This window comes from Halichoerus grypus, chromosome 11 (assembly GCF_964656455.1).
Source record: "Halichoerus grypus chromosome 11, mHalGry1.hap1.1, whole genome shotgun sequence".
NCBI classification, from domain to species: domain Eukaryota; kingdom Metazoa; phylum Chordata; class Mammalia; order Carnivora; family Phocidae; genus Halichoerus; species Halichoerus grypus.
This window is the reverse complement of record NC_135722.1, coordinates 26,311,906-26,329,158: the sequence shown is the minus strand read 5'-3', so window position 1 is coordinate 26,329,158 and position 17,253 is coordinate 26,311,906. Positions and strand designations below refer to the sequence as shown.

Genomic DNA, 17,253 nt, shown 5'->3' with positions numbered 1-17,253 from the left:
TGAGATCAAGAAGTCATATGCTCTACCGACTTGAGCCAGACAGGCGCCCCTGTTTTCTCATTTTTAAAATGAGGAAAATACACTTATCTCTTAGGATGGTTGGAAAGATTAAATGAATTCATGTAAAGCATTTAGAGTAATGCGTGGCACCTAATAAATGCTCAATAAATATTAATTGTTAATACTACTGGCATGTCATCTGTTGCATTTAAAGATACCAGGACTGATTGCTGTAATTTGGATGTATATGGCCAACATGATGGTTTTATCACCTACAGTTTCTGATAAGGAGGACCAGTGGTATAGATCTTTAGTCATTCTTTGATTGATGGCCATGCCTTTGGCATCCTGTCAGTCTACTGGCATGACTCCAAATTAATGTCAAGCCAACACTAGACTATATTATTCGAGATTGTGTGTAGTTATATCTTTAAGGCAAGAGTACTTACCTGGGACCCATGATTAAGTGTTAGGGGGTCCTAGGAACAGCCAGAAAAGTATATCAACATTTGTGTGCATATGCATTTTTTTAGGAAGAAAGTCATGGAATATTTCATTAAATTCTTTTAGAAGTCTATACCAAAATGAGGTATAAAGTCAGTGCCCTAAAATATTCCTCTGGCTTCCTTGCTCTTGCTCCTTATAATAGTAGGGAGGCACAGGGCTGTGGGCCTCTGTGGTAAAGCTCAGACCCCATAGTCTGAGGACCACATCAGGAAGCATCACTGATCACATAGATCATAAATAAGAATTTATAAAATATGAAATTAACTGTCTGCAGACATTTGAGTTTATAGTAACTCTAAAATCACTTCTGGATTGCTACAAATTAAAATGTAAATAGCAAAAAATAACCTTTAGCCCTGCAAATTATAATAGAGTAATATTTTAAAGGCAGAATTGCTATTGGTACCTGTGATATTGTGATTTATAAAATAAGAAATATATTTGGTCTTTGTCCAGTCCTGGCAAAGAGCTCCTTTGGAATTTCCTAAGTGATGAGCCCTAGAAAGGTGTCTTTTGTTATGTTAATGAGGCGACTGGAAACCACCTAGGTCTCCTAAGGATGGGGGCTGGTTGCCAGGGGACCCAGTCATGTGATTAGAGGGTTGGAACTTTCAGTCCCATCCCCGAACCTCCAGAGTAGGAAGAGGGGCTGGAGGTTGAATCAATTGCCAATGGCCAGTGATTTCTTTCTTTCTTTCTTTCTTTCTTTTTTTTTTTTTTTTTTTGAAGATTTGAGAGAGGGAAAGAGCACGTGCCTGCACATGCACAGGCACGTGGGGGGAGGGGCGGAGAGAGAATCCTCAAGCAGACTCCCCACCAAACATGGAGCCGGCAGGGAGCCGCACCAGGGTTCTAGCCTAGGACCCTGAGATCATGACCTGAGCTGAAATCAAGAGTCGGCCGCTTAACTGACTGAGCGACCCAGGTGCCCGGCCAATGGCCAGTGATTTAATCAATCATGCCTATATAATGAAGCCTCCATAAAAACCCAAGAGGACTGTTTTGGGAGAGCTTCCGGGTTGGTGAACACGTGGTGCTGGGAGAGTGGGCTGCTCCGAGCATGGAAGCTCCGCCCCCTTTCCCGTACCTTGCCCCACGCATCTCTTCATCTGGCTGCTCCGGAATTATATCCTTTTATACTAGACCAGGGATCTGGTAAGTAAAGTGTTTCTCTGAGTTCTACGGGCTGCTGTAGCAAATTAATCAAACAAGAGGTGGGAGTCGTTGGAACCTCTGATCTATAGCACAGGTGACAATGTGGACTTGCGACTGGGGCAGTTTTATAGAACCCAGCCCCTAACTTGTGAGATCTGATGCTACCTGCAGGTAGAGAGTGTCAGAATTGAATGGCTGGTGTGTGACAACTGCTTGCCCCCGCACACATTGGGATTTCGGTGCAGAACCTTTAGTGATAGAGAATGTTGAAAAAGAAAAAATGGCTGGCTTGTGAGAATTGGTTGGCACTAATCTGAGGTGGTGATTTGATTCTAAAAGATGATCTGTTCTTTCAACATAGAGCTCCTCAGAGTAAGGATCAGTCCGCTATAACTTCATGTCTCCTCTGAGATTCTCTACTACCACATGCTTCTCTGCTCACAAAGCGCCTTCTGTTCTGGTGTTTAATCACCTGTTGACCAGTAAGAGATGCTGTATTCAGATGAAAAACAGCAGTTGTTATTCCAGTTAATATTTTCCATTTAGCATTTTGATTTATTAAATCAGGTCTTTGTGAGTTTAATTAGTAGATCCCAGTCATCCTTAGATAAATGGATGACACTAAGTTCTTGCATTTAAAAAAAAAAGATTTTTATTTATTTTTTTAAAGATTTATTTATTTTGGGGCGCCTGGGTGGCTCAGTTGGTTAAGCGACTGCCTTCGGCTCAGGTCATGATCCTGGAGTCCCTGGATCGAGTCCCGCATCGGGCTCCCTGCTCGGCAGGGAGTCTGTTTCTCCCTCTGACCCTCCCCACTCTCATGCTCTCTCTCTCTCATTCTCTCTCTCTCAAATAAATAAATAAAATCTTTAAAAAAAAAAAAAGATTTATTTATTTTGGAGAGAGAGGGGGCACACATGTGCACATGGGCAGGGGACGGGGAGTTACTGGGGGGGGGAGAGAGAGAGAGACTTAAGCAGACTCCATGCTGAGCACAGAGCCCAACACAGGGCTCGATCTCAAAATCCTGAGATCATGACCTGAGCTGAAACCAAGAGTCAGACGCTCAACCGACTGAGCCACCCAAGTGCCCCTAAAGATTTTATTTTTAAGTAATCCCTACACCCAACATGGGGCTCAAATTTACAACCCTGAGATGAGAATCACATGCTCTACTGACTGAGCCAGCCAGGCACCCCACCCCTGTGAATTTAATTAGTACATCCCAGGCATCCTTAGATAAATGGATGGCACTAAATTCTTACATTTTGATTTGTTTATTTATTTCAGTAATCTCCACACCCAGTGTGGGGCTTGAACTCACAACCCCGAGATCGAGTTGCAAGCTCTTCCGACTGAGCCAGCCAGGCACCCCTAAGTTCTTACATTTTTAAAGCTCATGACTAGACTTTGAATTATGGTGTCTCTGTGTTCAGTCAATCAGCCAATATTTATTAAGTGCATACTGTGTATCAGGAATCCAGTAGTGAGCCAGCAGGCCCACATAATCTCTTTGTTCATGGAGCTTGCCGTCTAGTGAGGAAGACAAAGTAACAAGCAATTTCTACACAGTGCAGTAAGTTCTGTGGATAAACTTTACTCTTGCTTCACTGTACTCACTCTAGAGTAGTTTTGGGTGACATTTGCCATTTGAGAATTCTCAAATACAAAACAATCCCATCCCACAACCCTGTAATTAGTATGCAGTGAACAATTCCTGTGTGTGTAGATCTGTAACGTATCCTGATATCTTAGAATTATAGCTTTTATCTCTTTTTATCAGGTACCCTTCATTAATAAGTTTGATTTTAAGTAGTCTCTAAGTTGGACAGCTCCTGCAAGCTGGTGTCTGATGTTCTCAGCACTCGGTACAAACTGTTTTGTCCCAAGTGTACCCAAAACCCTGAGAACACACTTACCTATAATTTGGAAGAGTCTCCTCTTTCATAGAACATTCCTTCGGTTATCTTCTTTTTGCATATTAGGAAATAATAGCCCTAGAAGATTTAAAGATTTAGGGGCAGAGGGAGATGGAGAGAGAGAATCCCAAGTGGATTGCCTGCTGAGTGCTGGGCTCCTCCCGGGGCTCAACCCCACGACCCTGAGATCACAACCTAAGCTGAAACCAAGAGTCAGATGCTTAACTGACTGAGCCAGCCAGGCACCTCTGGCCCTGGAAGATTTAAATGACTTGTTGAAGGTCACATTCAAGAGTCTTGTTAGAGGGAACTGAATTTCTTCCTGACGTGCTCTTTCCATTGTGTTTCATGACTAGGTAGCATGCGAACAGGGTCTATTTCTCATCACCGAAATGCCCCAAATTGTTGAAAAATGGTAAATTTACTGTGAAAAGTGTTTATGTTATTTTCAGAAGTTTAAGATGATTAGACATTTGAAGATTTTTGCAAAACCAAGGCTAAAACAAAACTTGGAAGCCCTGGTGACAATCCTGAATCTCTTTAAGAGAGAAAAACTTGGCGTGCCTGTCTGGCTCAGTCATTACAGTGTGTGGCTCTTGATCTCGGGGTTGTGAGTTTGAGCCCCATGTTGGGTGTAGAGATTACTTTTCTTTTTTTGTTAAAGATTTTATTTATTTATTTGACAGAGAGACACAGCGAGAGCAGGAACACAAGCAGGGGGAGTAGGAGAGGGAGAAGCAGGCTTCCCGCCGAGCAGGATTCGATCCCAGGACCCTGGGATCATGATCTGAGCCGAAGGCAGACGGTTAATGACTGAGCCACCCAGGCGCCCCAAGATTACTTAAAAAAAAAAAAATCTTAAAAAAGGTAAGAGCCCGATGGAATTTAATAACTTTAACTTCTGATCCTCGCTATTGATATACCACAATGGAAGTTCCATTTTCTGATAAATGGCAACAGAAAATATTAGCTGGGTGACTCAGTTGTTAAGCGTCTGCCTTCAGCTCGGGTCATGATCCCAGGGTCCTGGGATCGAGCCCCGCGTTGGGCTCCCTGCTCAGTGGGAAGCCTGCTTCTCCCTCTCTCACTCCCCCTGCTTCTATTCCCTCTCTCGCTGTGTCTCTCTCTGTCAAATAAATAAATAAAATCTTTAAAAAATATATATAGGGACGCCTGGGTGGCTCAGTCGTTAAGCGTCTGCCTTCGGCTCAGGTCATGATCCCAGGGTCCTGGGATCGAGTCCCACATCGGGCTCCCTGCTCAGTGGGGAGCCTGCTTCTCCCTCTCCCTCTGCTGCTCCCCCTGCTTGTGCTCTCTCTGTGACAAATAAAAATCTTTAAAAATATATATATATATTAGCTTGAATAAATTTAATAATCAGTATGCATATAGCAAATTCCTGCTCAGTGCCTTTGAATTTTTAATCAATTTTATTGAGGTATAATTTATACATAATAAAATTGAATTTTAAGTACATATTTGAGTTTTGTTTTTTTTTTGTTTTTTTTTTAAGATTTTATTTATTTATTTGACAGAGAGAGATAGCGAGAGCAGGAACACAAGCAGGGGGAGTGGGAGAGGGAGAAGCAGGCTTCCTGCCGAGCAGGGAGCCCGATGTGGGACTTGATCCCAGGACTCTGGGATCATGACCTGAGCCGAAGGCAGACGCTTAACGACTGAGCCACCCAGGAGCCCTGTATTTGAGTTTTGACAAATGCATTTACAGTTGTGTCACTACTACCACAATTATGAGCTGCTAGAACATTTTCATCACCTCCCTGAATTCCCATGCCCCTGGACAGTGAATCTTTCCCACCATTTGATCATCATGTATGATCCATTTAATGTATTGTTGAATTTGCTTTGCTATATTTTGTCGAGGATCTTTGCATCTATGTTCTTCAGGGATGTTGACCTGTACTTTTCTTTCCCTGTAGTGTCTGGTTTTGGTATCAGGGTAATGGTGGCCTCATATAATGAATTCTGGCCTTTGGCAACCACTTACTTGCTTTCTGTCACTATAATTTTGCTCTTTTTATGATTTCAAATAAATGGAATCATACTGTATATAGTCTTTTGTATCTGACTCTTTAACTTGAGATAATGCTTTTAAGATTCATCTATGTCTTTGCATGTATCAGTTTATTCCTTTGTTATTGCTGGGTAGTCTTCCGTTGTATGGTTACAATTTGTTTATCCATTCTGTAGATGATCCACATTTGGATTAGTTCTAGGTTTTGATTGTTAGGAAGAATGCTGCTATTAACATTTGAAGACAGGTCTTAACATGGCCATATGTTTTCAGTTTTCTTGGGTAAAGACCTAGGAGTGGGGTTGCTGGGTCATGTGGTTAAGTTTATGTTTTACTTTTACAAGAGCTGGTTTTCCAAAGTGATGGTACTATTTTTCATTCCCATTGTTTATGTACGAGAGTTCCAGATGCTCCACATCTATGTCAAGACTTGGTATGATCAGTCTCTTTCATTTTGGCCATTCTGGTAGGTATGTATTGGTATCTCAGTGTGGTTTTAATTAGCATTTCCCTGATTCTAAAAGGAAAAACCTACAGTTTTCTACCTGCGTGGGGCAAAACCCAGTCCTTCCTCCTCTGTTTTTCTCCTGGGTGTCTTTTACTACTCACACAGAGTATACCTCTTCTAGTTACCAAATGTGTAGGGCTCCCCACCCCCAATCAATTTTCTGTGACACCAGCTGGGTGTCTTACACTTCAACTAAATTCTGACACTATTTACACTTCAACTAAATTCTGACACTATTTACCCAGAGATAAGATCAGATATTACAGGTGAAGGACTTAGTCCCACAGGAATACCCCGCTCCCCCCATCCCTCTGCTTTGGACACCAGTCACAAGTCTAGGTTGTCGTCTCTGCTTCTGACCGGTCAGCTATAGACTGGAGATTCTAGTGACCCCTCCTTGGATTCTATTAATTTGCTAGAGTGGCTCACAGAACTCAGGGCAACACTGTTCACCAGTTTATTAAAAGGTAAATACAGATGAACAGCTAGATGAAGAGCTACATAGGGTGAAGTCTGGGAGGGTCCTAAGTGCAGGAGCTTCTGTCCCTATGGAGTTGGGGTGTATCACCCTCCCAGTATGGATGTGTTGGACAACCTGGGAGATCTCTGAACCCCCTACTATTGGGACTTTACGGAGGCTTCCTCATGTAGGCATGATTAATTATTAACTCCATTTCCAGCCCTTCTACCCTCTCTGGAGAACAGGACTGAAAAATCCAGCCTTCTAATCATGGCTTGGTCTTTCTGGTGACCAGCCCCATCCAGAAGCCATCCAGGAGCTCATTCAGAGTCACAACAGAACAAAACATGCTGCTTGTGCTTATCACTTAGGAATTAACAAGGGTTTTAGGAGCCTGGTGTCAATGAGCCCGGTCAAAAACCGAATATTAAAACTAGATGCTCCTAATGTTCTTATCACTTAGGAAATTAGAAGGATTTTAGGAGTCTTGTGCCAGGAACAGAGGGGCAGAGACCAAAATACATATTTTCTGTTAATTTCACACTGATGATTAATAATGTTGAGTAGCTGTTCGTGGCCTACTGGCCACTTGTGTATCTACTTTGGAGAAATGTCTGTTCAAATCTTTTGCCCGTTTTTTACTGGTTGTCGTCTATTTTTGAGTTATAAGAGTTCTTTCTAATTCCGGATACAAGTCCTTTATCACATACGTGTTTTGCATATATTCTGTCCTATCTGGCATGCCTTTTCATTTTCTTGATAGGAGTCTTTCACAGAATAAAAGTTTTAATTTTTTTTTTGTTTTTTGGGTTTTTTTTTTAAGATTTTATTTTATTTGACAGAGAGAGACAGTGAGAGAGGGAACACAAGCAGGGGGAGTGGGAGAGGGAGAAGCAGGCTTCCTGCTGAGTAGGGAGCCTGACGCGGGGCTCCATCCCAGGACTCTGGGATAATGACCTGGGCCGAAGGCAGATGCTTAACGACTGAGCCACCCAGGCACCCAAAAGTTTTAAATTTTGATAAAGCATAATTTATCATCTTTTTTCTCTTATATGTTGAGTTTTTTTTATCTTACTCTAAGAAATTTTACCTAATTCAAGGTAAAGATTTCACCTGTCTTTTCTCATAGGAGTTCTATAGTTTTAGCTCTTATATTTAGGTCTGTGGTCCATTTTGAGTTCCTTTTTACTTATATGAGGTAAGGGTTGAGGGTCATTCTTTTATATACAGAGAACCAATTGTTCCAGCACTATTTAGTTAAACTGATCTTGCCTCATTGACCACATGTATATGTATGTATGTGTGTATCAGTCTGTTTCTGGGTCCTCTCTTCTGTTCACTTGATCGATCTTCATGCCAAAAATACACTGTTTTGATTGTTGTAGCTTTAAAGTAACTCTTGAAATCAGTTCAAGTCTTTCAACTATATTCTCTTCCACAATAGTTTTCATATCTGTAGGTCCTGTGCATTTCCATGTAAATTTTAAAATCAGTTTGGCACATTTTTTTTAAAGATTTTATTTATTCATAGAGAGAGAACACAGAGGGAGAGGGAGAAGCGGGCTCCCTGCTCAGCAGGGAGCCCGATGCGGGGCTCAATCCCAGGACCCCGAGATCATGACCTGAGCCAAAGGCAGACACTCAACTGACTGAGCCACCCAGGCGCCCCCAGTTTGGCATTTTCAACAAAAAAGCTTGCTGGAATTTTTACTGGGATTGCATTTTATCAATAGATTAATTTGGCAGAAATTGACATCTTAATAATATTGAAAATTTTTATCTGGGCTTTGATTTTTGGATGTTCATTATATTTTACTAATATCCATGAAGCAAGATTTATTTATTTATTTATTTATTTAGTATTTTCATTAATATTCTGTAGAAACATTGAGAAGAATTTATGTTGAGTGTTTCCAACTTCCCCTTATGTGACTGAATAAAGATTTTTACCAGACAGGATAGGACCAGCTCTTAGATTTGGTTCCTTTTTTTGGTGAGCAAAAGAAGAAAGTAAAAGAGGAAGGTAAATAATTTTTGACTAACCTAAGAAGATCTTTATAACTGTTAAACCCCGTGCAAACCAGTGACATTATTTATTTCATTTTAAGCCTAGATCTTATCACATAAAATTAATATATCTTTTTAATTATCTTCTAGATCAGTGCTTTTCAAATTATGGTTTCAAAACATTTTTAGTATCATATACAATGTAGTAGCTTTAGAGTTTTTTGAATAGCACCTGGTGCCCTAAACTACTTGATGAAATTTTAATTTGGGGAGATTCATTCCTGGCACAGTATTAGTGGTGGTGCAAAATGTAAACTGCTGATGGGAGCAAATGAGAAAATCCTAAATCTGGGGTCTCCTTTCTTAAATTTAGGATCGACAAAAAGCAAAGAGATTAGAAAACAACCCTCCGCTTCTTGGAAAATTTGATACTCTGTGACTTAAAAAGTTTACCTAAGTCTCAGTTTAATTTAATCATTTCCACTGACCAGCCTTGAGTAAAAAAACAGATATTTTAAATGTTGGAAGTGGTCTCTGTTTTTAGGATTCTAGGTTAAAATAAAAATGAAACAAGTAAAATTCTGTTGTTTGAAATTGCTGGAGTATTTTCATAAACAGAGGCATAACCAAAATCATTAGCTGGTACCAGAACCACTGCCTTCTCCTCACTTTAATGGAAATTTTAATCTAGAGAAGCAAATCTCTTACCCTGGGTTTTGTTACAGCTAGTCCTCCTCGATTTGTGACAGTAGAAGAACTTCTAGAGACAGCGAAAGGAGTCACTAACATGGCTCTAGCCCATGAAATTGTAGTAAATGGAGACTTTCGGATTAAACCGGTTGAATTACCAGAAGACAGGTAAGGCGGTTACTGAGTTACCTTGTTTAGTGGAACTCTGCCATTTACCAGTTCTGGAAAGGTCTTCTCCGCTTGATGTCAGTATATTCAAATGTATTTTTTCCTTTTGTATGTTGGTGCTCAAAAAAACCCCACAGTACGTCTATACTTGGAATCACTATTGTTTGGAAATGGATCTCAGGACCACTGATCATAAATAAAAGGTCTAGGAAGTCTCCTGTGGACATCTTTCATGTCAGCTTCTCCTTATTGCATAGGACTTAGCTGTCCTATCTTGTGTTTTCATTGTATTGTTTCATTCATTTCTTGTAACTATCACATCGTACTATAGTTGTTGGTTTACTATGTTCTTCACCAGAGTATAAACTCTACAAAAACAAAGATTATGTGTTATTTTCTATGTCCATAGCACCTGGCACATATCCTATGAAATCTAAAACTCTTGATTGTAAAGTGTACCTTTTAAAATGTATTGTTATAAGAAAGAAAAATCATTGCCCGTTATAATTGTAAAAGTGCCGTGATAAACACTGGGAGTCTGTTAGTCAGGGAGGAGGAATGGCTGCTGGGTTGCCAAGCTATAGAGTCACCCACATGAGCCTTCTATGACTTTACGGACATTTCTTCTATGTTCTGCAAAGACAGTACTTTTTCACATTAATAATGAAGAACTACTTGTTTTGCTCTCACAATATACTTTTTTTTTTTTTAAGATTTTTATTTGTAAGTAATTTCTACACCCAACGTGGGGCTCAAACTCTTAACCCTGATATCATGCTCTACTGACCAAGCCAGCCAGGCAACCCTAAAGACTGGTTTTAGTGAGATGTTATATGTTAGTTTTACAGTTTGGTGCCTAATTAAGCAAGTGTCTCATAGATCACATAGGAATAGGATATTTTCTGGAAAAAAGTTCTTCAGCCTATATACATGCTGAGTTGTTATCTTAAACTACTTAATCATAAATATCTTAAGAAACTTAATATCTTAAGAAAATTAAGAAAACAGCTCTGAACTTTTCAGTATGCTTTTAATCATATGGCACTGTTATATGCTATTAATTGGCCCAATGTCATCTGTCCAATGAGTTGAAAATTATTCTGTCCAATGAGGTATTTATTGAAATAAATCACTAAACTTAAAATAAGGTATATCTGGGAAGTCTTTCCTTCATCCAAATTATTTTTAAAATTTCTCACCCTAAACCTATAGAATTTGTGCTTTTGAGAGTGATTTGAGGCTCAGATATTTTATTTATTTATTTTTCTTTTTTCATTTGTTTCCAGCTTGGAGAAGAGAGTAAAGGAGATTGTACATAAAGCTTTTTGGGATTGCTTGAGCATCCAGCTAAGTGAAGAGCCCCCGACATATGACCATGCCATCAAACTTGTTGGAGAAATCAAAGAGGTGAGGCAGAGAGCAAATTGTGGTGCTTTTCTGGCGTGTTAGGAGTATTCAACCTCTCTGTGTTACCGCACCAGAAGACTGTAAAGAAATCGAAGGATAAGCTAAAGTACTTGCTGAAATGTGGATTAAGACTATTTTTGGCTCAATGCCCTTTTAAAAATTTGAAACAAGCTATGATAACCTGAAGGTTTTATGTTTGTAAATGAAGGTATATATTTAAAGATTTATTTATTATTTAGAGAGCGAGCACACATGCAGGGGCAGGGTCGGAGGGAGGGAAGAAAGAATCCAGGCAGACTCTGCACTGAGTGTGGAGCCCAACATGGGGCTCGATCTCACGACCCAAATGACCCTGAATTCGTGACCTGAGCTGAAACCAGGAGTTGGACACTTAACTGACTGAGCCACCCAGGTGCTCCTAAAGGTTTATATTTTTAGAAACAGAATTATTTAGAGAAAACAAAAGTTATTTTACAATATAGGTGATTTATAAAAATGTTAATAGGTGTGGATGTGTTCAATTTATAATGGACAAAAAGTGATTCAGTCTGTGGGATAGAGAAGGCAAGTAGAAGTTAAGACTCTTTCTGCAAGTGCCTTTAGCGGTCGTATCAAAGAAGAAATGCATCCGTGAAAATTGGCATCTATGGTTGGCTCAGAGGCTCACATTAATTATGTTTTTTCTCAGTTTTAACAGTTTATCTTTTATCTGGTTGACTGCTACATAAACTTTAAATGGAAGCTTAAATAGCTACTCTAAATGATTTGCAAACGGGCAGCTGGCTGGCTCAGTCAGTAGAGTGTGCGACTCTTGATCTCAGGGTTATGAGTTCGAGCCCCATGTGGGGCATAGAGCCTACTTTAAAAATAAATAAATGAGGGGCGCCTGGGTGGCTCAGTCATTAAGCGTCTGCCTTCGGCTCAGATCATGATCCCAGGGTCCTGGGATCGAGCCCCGCGTCGGGCTCCCTGTTCGGCGGGAAGCCTGCTTCTCCCTCTCCCACTCCCCCTGCTTGTGTTCCTGCTCTTGCTGTCTCTCTCTCTGTCAAATAAATAAATAAAATCTTAAAAAACTAAAAAATAAAAATAAATAAATGATTTGTAAGCATGTTTTCTATAGTCTGTTAAGAGATTAAAATATGTATCACAGTAGCAACTGTATTATAGTAACAGTGGATAAGCCCTTATTTGGGTAATTGTAAATTCCTTTGCATATAATAAAAAATGATGTCTGACTAAGAAACTTTGATTAAACTTGGCTGTGCTCTCTTGTAGACTCTCTTATCTTTCTTGCTGCCTGGTCACACTAGACTGAGAAACCAGATAACAGAAGTCTTGGATCTGGATCTGATAAAGCAAGAAGCAGAGAATGGAGCCTTAGACATTTCCAAGCTGGCAGAATTCATTATTGGCATGATGGGGACCCTGTGTGCACCTGCTCGAGATGAGGAAGTCAGGAAACTAAAGGACATTAAGGAAATAGTGCCCCTTTTCAGGTATGGGAATCATGTTAATCACCTTCAGTGTGCTTAAAATACAGAGCCTTTTCTCTTGTTCTTTTTAGATTTATTCATCTTAGAGTGGGGGGAGGGGGAGAGGGAGAGAGTCTCAAATAGACTCCCTGCTGAGCGTGGACACCGGGCTCAATCAGAGCCTATTTTCAGATTTGGACTTCAAGTGTAAATACTCATAAATTAAAAAAAAAAAATTAAAAAGCAAACATTTTGTAAAATACAGAAAAGTAGAAAGAAGGAAAAACAATCACCCATAATTTTACCATCTAAAGGCAAAATCACTGTTAATCATGTTGATATTTTTTCTCCCTCAACATTTTATTTTGAAAAATTCCAAACTTACAAAAAAGTTGTAAAAAAGAAAACCCAAAAAACAAAAAACCCGTGCGGTGAACACTCATATATCCTTTATACAGCTCTCCCAGGTTTTTTGTTTGTTTGTTTTAAAGATTTATTTATTTGAAAGAGAGAAAGGGAGTGTGGTGGAGCGGGAGAGAGCTCAGAGCCCAACGCAGGACTCAGTCTCACGACCCTGAGATCATGACCTGAGCCAAAATCAAGAGTCAGATGTCTAATTGACTGAGCCACCCAGGAGCTTCCAGACGTTATGACATTTAGCCTTAAATGTTTCAGTAGGTGTCATATTAATATTAATATTAACTTCCTTTGGTCTTTTGGATGTTTATTTTTAAACCTAATCATAATCAAATTTATATAGTTTTTTTTTTTAAAGTAGGCTCCACACCTAGCGTGGGGCTTGTACTCATGACCCCGAGATCAAGAGTTGCATGCTGTACCGACTGAGCCAGCCAGGTGCCCTAAATTTATATAATTTTTATGATAATATTATTGACAAAGGATTGACACGATGCTGCCTGATAATTTGACTTTTGGTTAACTGCTTAGCTCTATTTTTCCTGTAAACAGATAAAGGTGTTAGGCCTCAAAATGCTACCATGCAACATTGCTTATGGGGAAAGTGACCTCGGATTGGTAAATTGCATCTGGACTAAAAGAAATGATAATGAACTATAAATACTGGATGGGACACCACACGTTGGATGACCTTTTATAACAGGTCATGCCCCTAGTGGAGACACTAGAAGCCATGCCATAGAATTATTACAAAATATATTAGCACATGAGGCTTGTAAGCCAGGTGGTTCCCATCGATCTGTCTGCTCTTGGCTGTTACTGGAACTTGCTGAAGAGGAGTGGTTGGTGCTGCCTTGTTGGCCAGCTGCGTGACTAGATGATGCCAGACCCGGGGCTTACGGTCGTCTCATGAGCCCAGGTGTTCAGTTGACTCGAAGAAGTCCTCTTGGTGGACATTGCAGGCCTGACTTTTTCTAGAAACATTATACCCTTAATCATTTCACTTTTTTTTTTAATTGAAAGTGTCATTGATATAATTGTATATTCATGTGGAGTTGTAAGAAATAACAGTACACTTTATCCAGTTTCCCCCAAAGCTAACATTTTGCAAACCTGTAGTGTATCACAGCCAAAATGTTGACATTGATACAATCCAGTGACCTCACTTAGATTTCCAGTTTTACTTGAATGTGTTTTGTGTGTATGTATGTTAATTTTTATATAATTGTATCCCCTATGTAAGTTTGTGTATTCACCACTACATTCAAGGTCCTGGGCAGTTCTAACCCCATAGGATCCCTTTTATGACCAACTTAGATTATTTTTAAAACTCCCCATAAGCATTTGCAATGGCTGCAAGATATTCATTTGCATAGATATAGTTAACTATTACTCTGTTAAGATGGACAATTAGAGTAGGTATAATTATTTGCTATTTAATCCTGCCATGAACATCCTTGTGCATAAAACTTTTTTCTATATTTTAGGTTATTTCCTAAATATAAGTTGTTGTTTTTTTTAAGATTTTATTTATTTCACAGAGAGAGAGATAGCAAGAGCAGGAACACAAGCAGGGGGAGTGGGAGAGGGAGAAGCAGGCTTCCCGCCAAGCAGGGAGCCTGATGCGGGGCTCGATCCTAGCATGCTGGGATCGTGACCTGAGCCGAAGGCAGACGCTTAACGACTGAGCCACCCAGGTGCCCCTAAATATAAGTTCTTAAATAGGATTACTATGTCAGAGGATAGGAACAGTTTTAAGACTCTCACTGCATGTTACCAAGTTGCTTTCCCAAAAGTTCCTTTCATTTTCAGCTTTTTTTTTTTTTTTTAAGATTTTATTTATTTGAGAGCAAGAAAGAGCTGGCACAAGTTGCAGGAGGAGGGACCGAGGTAGAGGGAGAAGCAGGCTCCCCGCTGAGCAGGGAACCCTACTTGGGGCTCGATCCCAGGACACTGGGATCATGACCTCAGCCAAAGGCAGATGCTTAACCGACTGAGCCACCCAGGTGCCTCTTATTTTCAGCTTTCTTGATATCATTATATAAGTATTGGGTATATATAAAAATGTTCTGCATTGTGAAGTTAACCTCCGTGTTTAGAAAGCATTGAAAAGACCTCCCAAAAAGGGGCACCTGGCTGGTTCAGTCCATAGAGCGGGTTACTCTTAAGCTTAGAGTCATGAGTTCAAACCCCATGCTGGGTGTGGAGATTACTTAAAAATCTTAAAAAGGGGCGCCTGGGTGGCTCAGTCATTAAGCATCTGCCTTCGGCTCAGGTCATGATCCCGGGGTCTTGGGATCGAGCCCCGCATCGGGCTCCCTGCTCTGCAGGAAGCCTGCTTCTCCCTCTCCCACTCCCCCTGCTTGTGTTTCCTCTCTAGCTATGTCTCTCTCTGTCAAATAAATAAAATCTTAAAAAAAAAAAAAAATCTTAAACAAAAACAAACCTCTTAAAAATGGATTTGTTCATTCATGCAACAAGCTCTTACTGAGCATCTCTTATGTGCTGGGCATGGTGCTAGATGTTAGAAATAGTAAGAGCTCCTAATAAGGCCAAGTGAGGAGTTCCTAGGAAGTGAGTCCCCTGGGGAGAGAGCTTGCAGCAAACTCAACCTAAACTCAATTCCTACTGGGAGGAGACGGGCCTGGGGAACCCGGCGAAGTGGGAGTACAGACACTGTTGAAGGGGAGATGAAGGAATATGGCCCACATTGTCAGACCCTCTGATTTCTCAGGAGAGCCTGGAAATGGAGGTCTTTAAAAACACTCTGTGGGCACGAACGTATTCGTGGGCTACTCCAGTCAGTGGCTGTCGGTGGGCAGTTTCCAGCAGTCACTGGTCTGCAGTAGGTGGATGTGGGGAATTGCTAAGGAGCGCTCAGAGGAGAGGCAGAATGTCCCCTGGAGAAGTGGGCTGTCCCAGGTACTTGGGAGGTGGACAGGATGTCAGCGGAGAGGCCATGAATTGTTCTCAGACTGTGTGTCTTTTCCATAATAAACTTACCCACATATAAGGCCATTGTATCATACAGCGTTCAGTCTGTCCCAGAGGGCGTCAGGGGACTCAGAGGACATTTGACCCTGTTCTTCCTTCCCTGTGGGGCCACACCCACGCCTGTACCTTGGGTTCTCAGCCACCTCCTGCAAGTAGGTCACTTAGCAGCTCCCAGCCTCTGGAGACGAGGTGATGGTACGTGACAGGCAGGATTGAAGGCATCCTGAACGTCGGGTCAGGTGTGCCCGTCGGGCACATTCGGAGTGTGAGCTTGCAGTTCTGCCACAAAACTAGAACAGAAAACGGGCCCTGAAACTAAGAGCCTGGGGGAAGAGGAGGGGAGAGGGGAGAGAGTTCTTATTCTTTCTTCCCTAGGAAAGTGAATTAGCCTGTGGGAGAGTGGGGACCGGGTGGTCCGCTCTCTGCCCTTGACCTCGGGTCCTGGTTGTCCTTCTCTGTGGCTGCCAGGAGGGCTGACCCCGTGCCAAGGAACGAGTTCCAGCCTAGACAGGCAGTGGGAGAGCTGTGTTTGCTTGGAGGTAGGGTGTGGAGGAGCGGGGACAGAAGGCAGCTTAATAATTTGCAGTCTTTTTAATCTGTTATTTAAATTTTTGTGTTTTCTAAATTTTTCTTGTTTTTTTTTTTTATGGTTATTTGTTACTTGTTTTTTATTAAGTAATCTTTATGCCCAATATGGGACTCAAACTCACAACCCCAGGGTCAAGAGTCCCATGCTCTACCAGCTGAGCCAGCCAGGCGCCCCTCTAAGTTTGTTTTTCTTAATCTACACGCTCTTGATTTTCCAACTTCCTGCCCTTTTTGAGATGAAAAGCCTCTCTCATATCTGCTCCCCTCTTTCCTCTAAGACCGTGCTTCCTTGACACATGCCCAGTTCTAAATGCTTTTCTCCCTTTTCTCTCAGGGCAATTTTTTCCGTGTTGGACCTCATGAAAGTAGACATGGCGAACTTTGCCGTCACTAGCATTAGGCCGCATCTCATGCAGCAGTCCGTGGACTACGAAAGGAAGAAGTTTCAACAGCTTTTGGAGAAGCAGCCAAGTACGTCTAATGCTTTGTGGTGTCCTGCACTCTGTTCTTCCATTTCAGGGCTGTAGCTGGTTGCACAATGATACTGTTTGCAAAATAAAACTAAAATTTTGTATGGGAGTGTTCTGATTTCAAGACCGAAAAGCACAAGACTTTGAACTTGACAATTGACAAGCAAGAGAAACAAGTAGAATATAAGAAAAGAAATGTAAAAGAACAAAGAAGTCCTAAATTAATACGTTTTTAATGAGAACACCAGTTTGGGGTAAATTGTATGCTTGGCCTTGATTTTTAAAACACGACCGACTTCTTGTGACTATTCACTTTCCCCTCTCTTGGAGGTACATGAAGAAATTTTACTTTGCCTCCATTCTATATGCAGAAAATCTTCCTGGTTTTATACCCAGAAAAAGTCTCATTTCCATAAGCCTCTCCAATGATAGCAGGAGAACAGAGGACTATAGAATCCA

General features: G+C 41.0%; 1 protein-coding gene across 5 annotated transcripts in view; it reads left to right on the top strand.

The window, feature by feature from the left end:
• The window catches only part of TCP11L1 (t-complex 11 like 1), a 37,156-nt gene that overhangs the window by 5,697 nt on the left and 14,206 nt on the right, over nucleotides 1–17,253 (top strand). For 2 of the 5 annotated variants that reach the window (XM_078058235.1, XM_036086367.2), the window contains exons 3-6: nucleotides 9,314–9,446; nucleotides 10,733–10,853; nucleotides 12,129–12,349; nucleotides 16,659–16,795. In XM_078058235.1, coding sequence (XP_077914361.1) covers nucleotides 9,314–9,446; nucleotides 10,733–10,853; nucleotides 12,129–12,349; nucleotides 16,659–16,795 — 612 coding nt within the window. Of the gene's footprint in view, nucleotides 1–4,267; nucleotides 4,449–6,023; nucleotides 6,084–9,313; nucleotides 9,447–10,732; nucleotides 10,854–12,128; nucleotides 12,350–16,658; nucleotides 16,796–17,253 lie in introns of those variants that run through there. The other 3 variants (XM_078058236.1, XM_078058237.1, XM_036086369.2) reach the window with 3 other exon arrangements.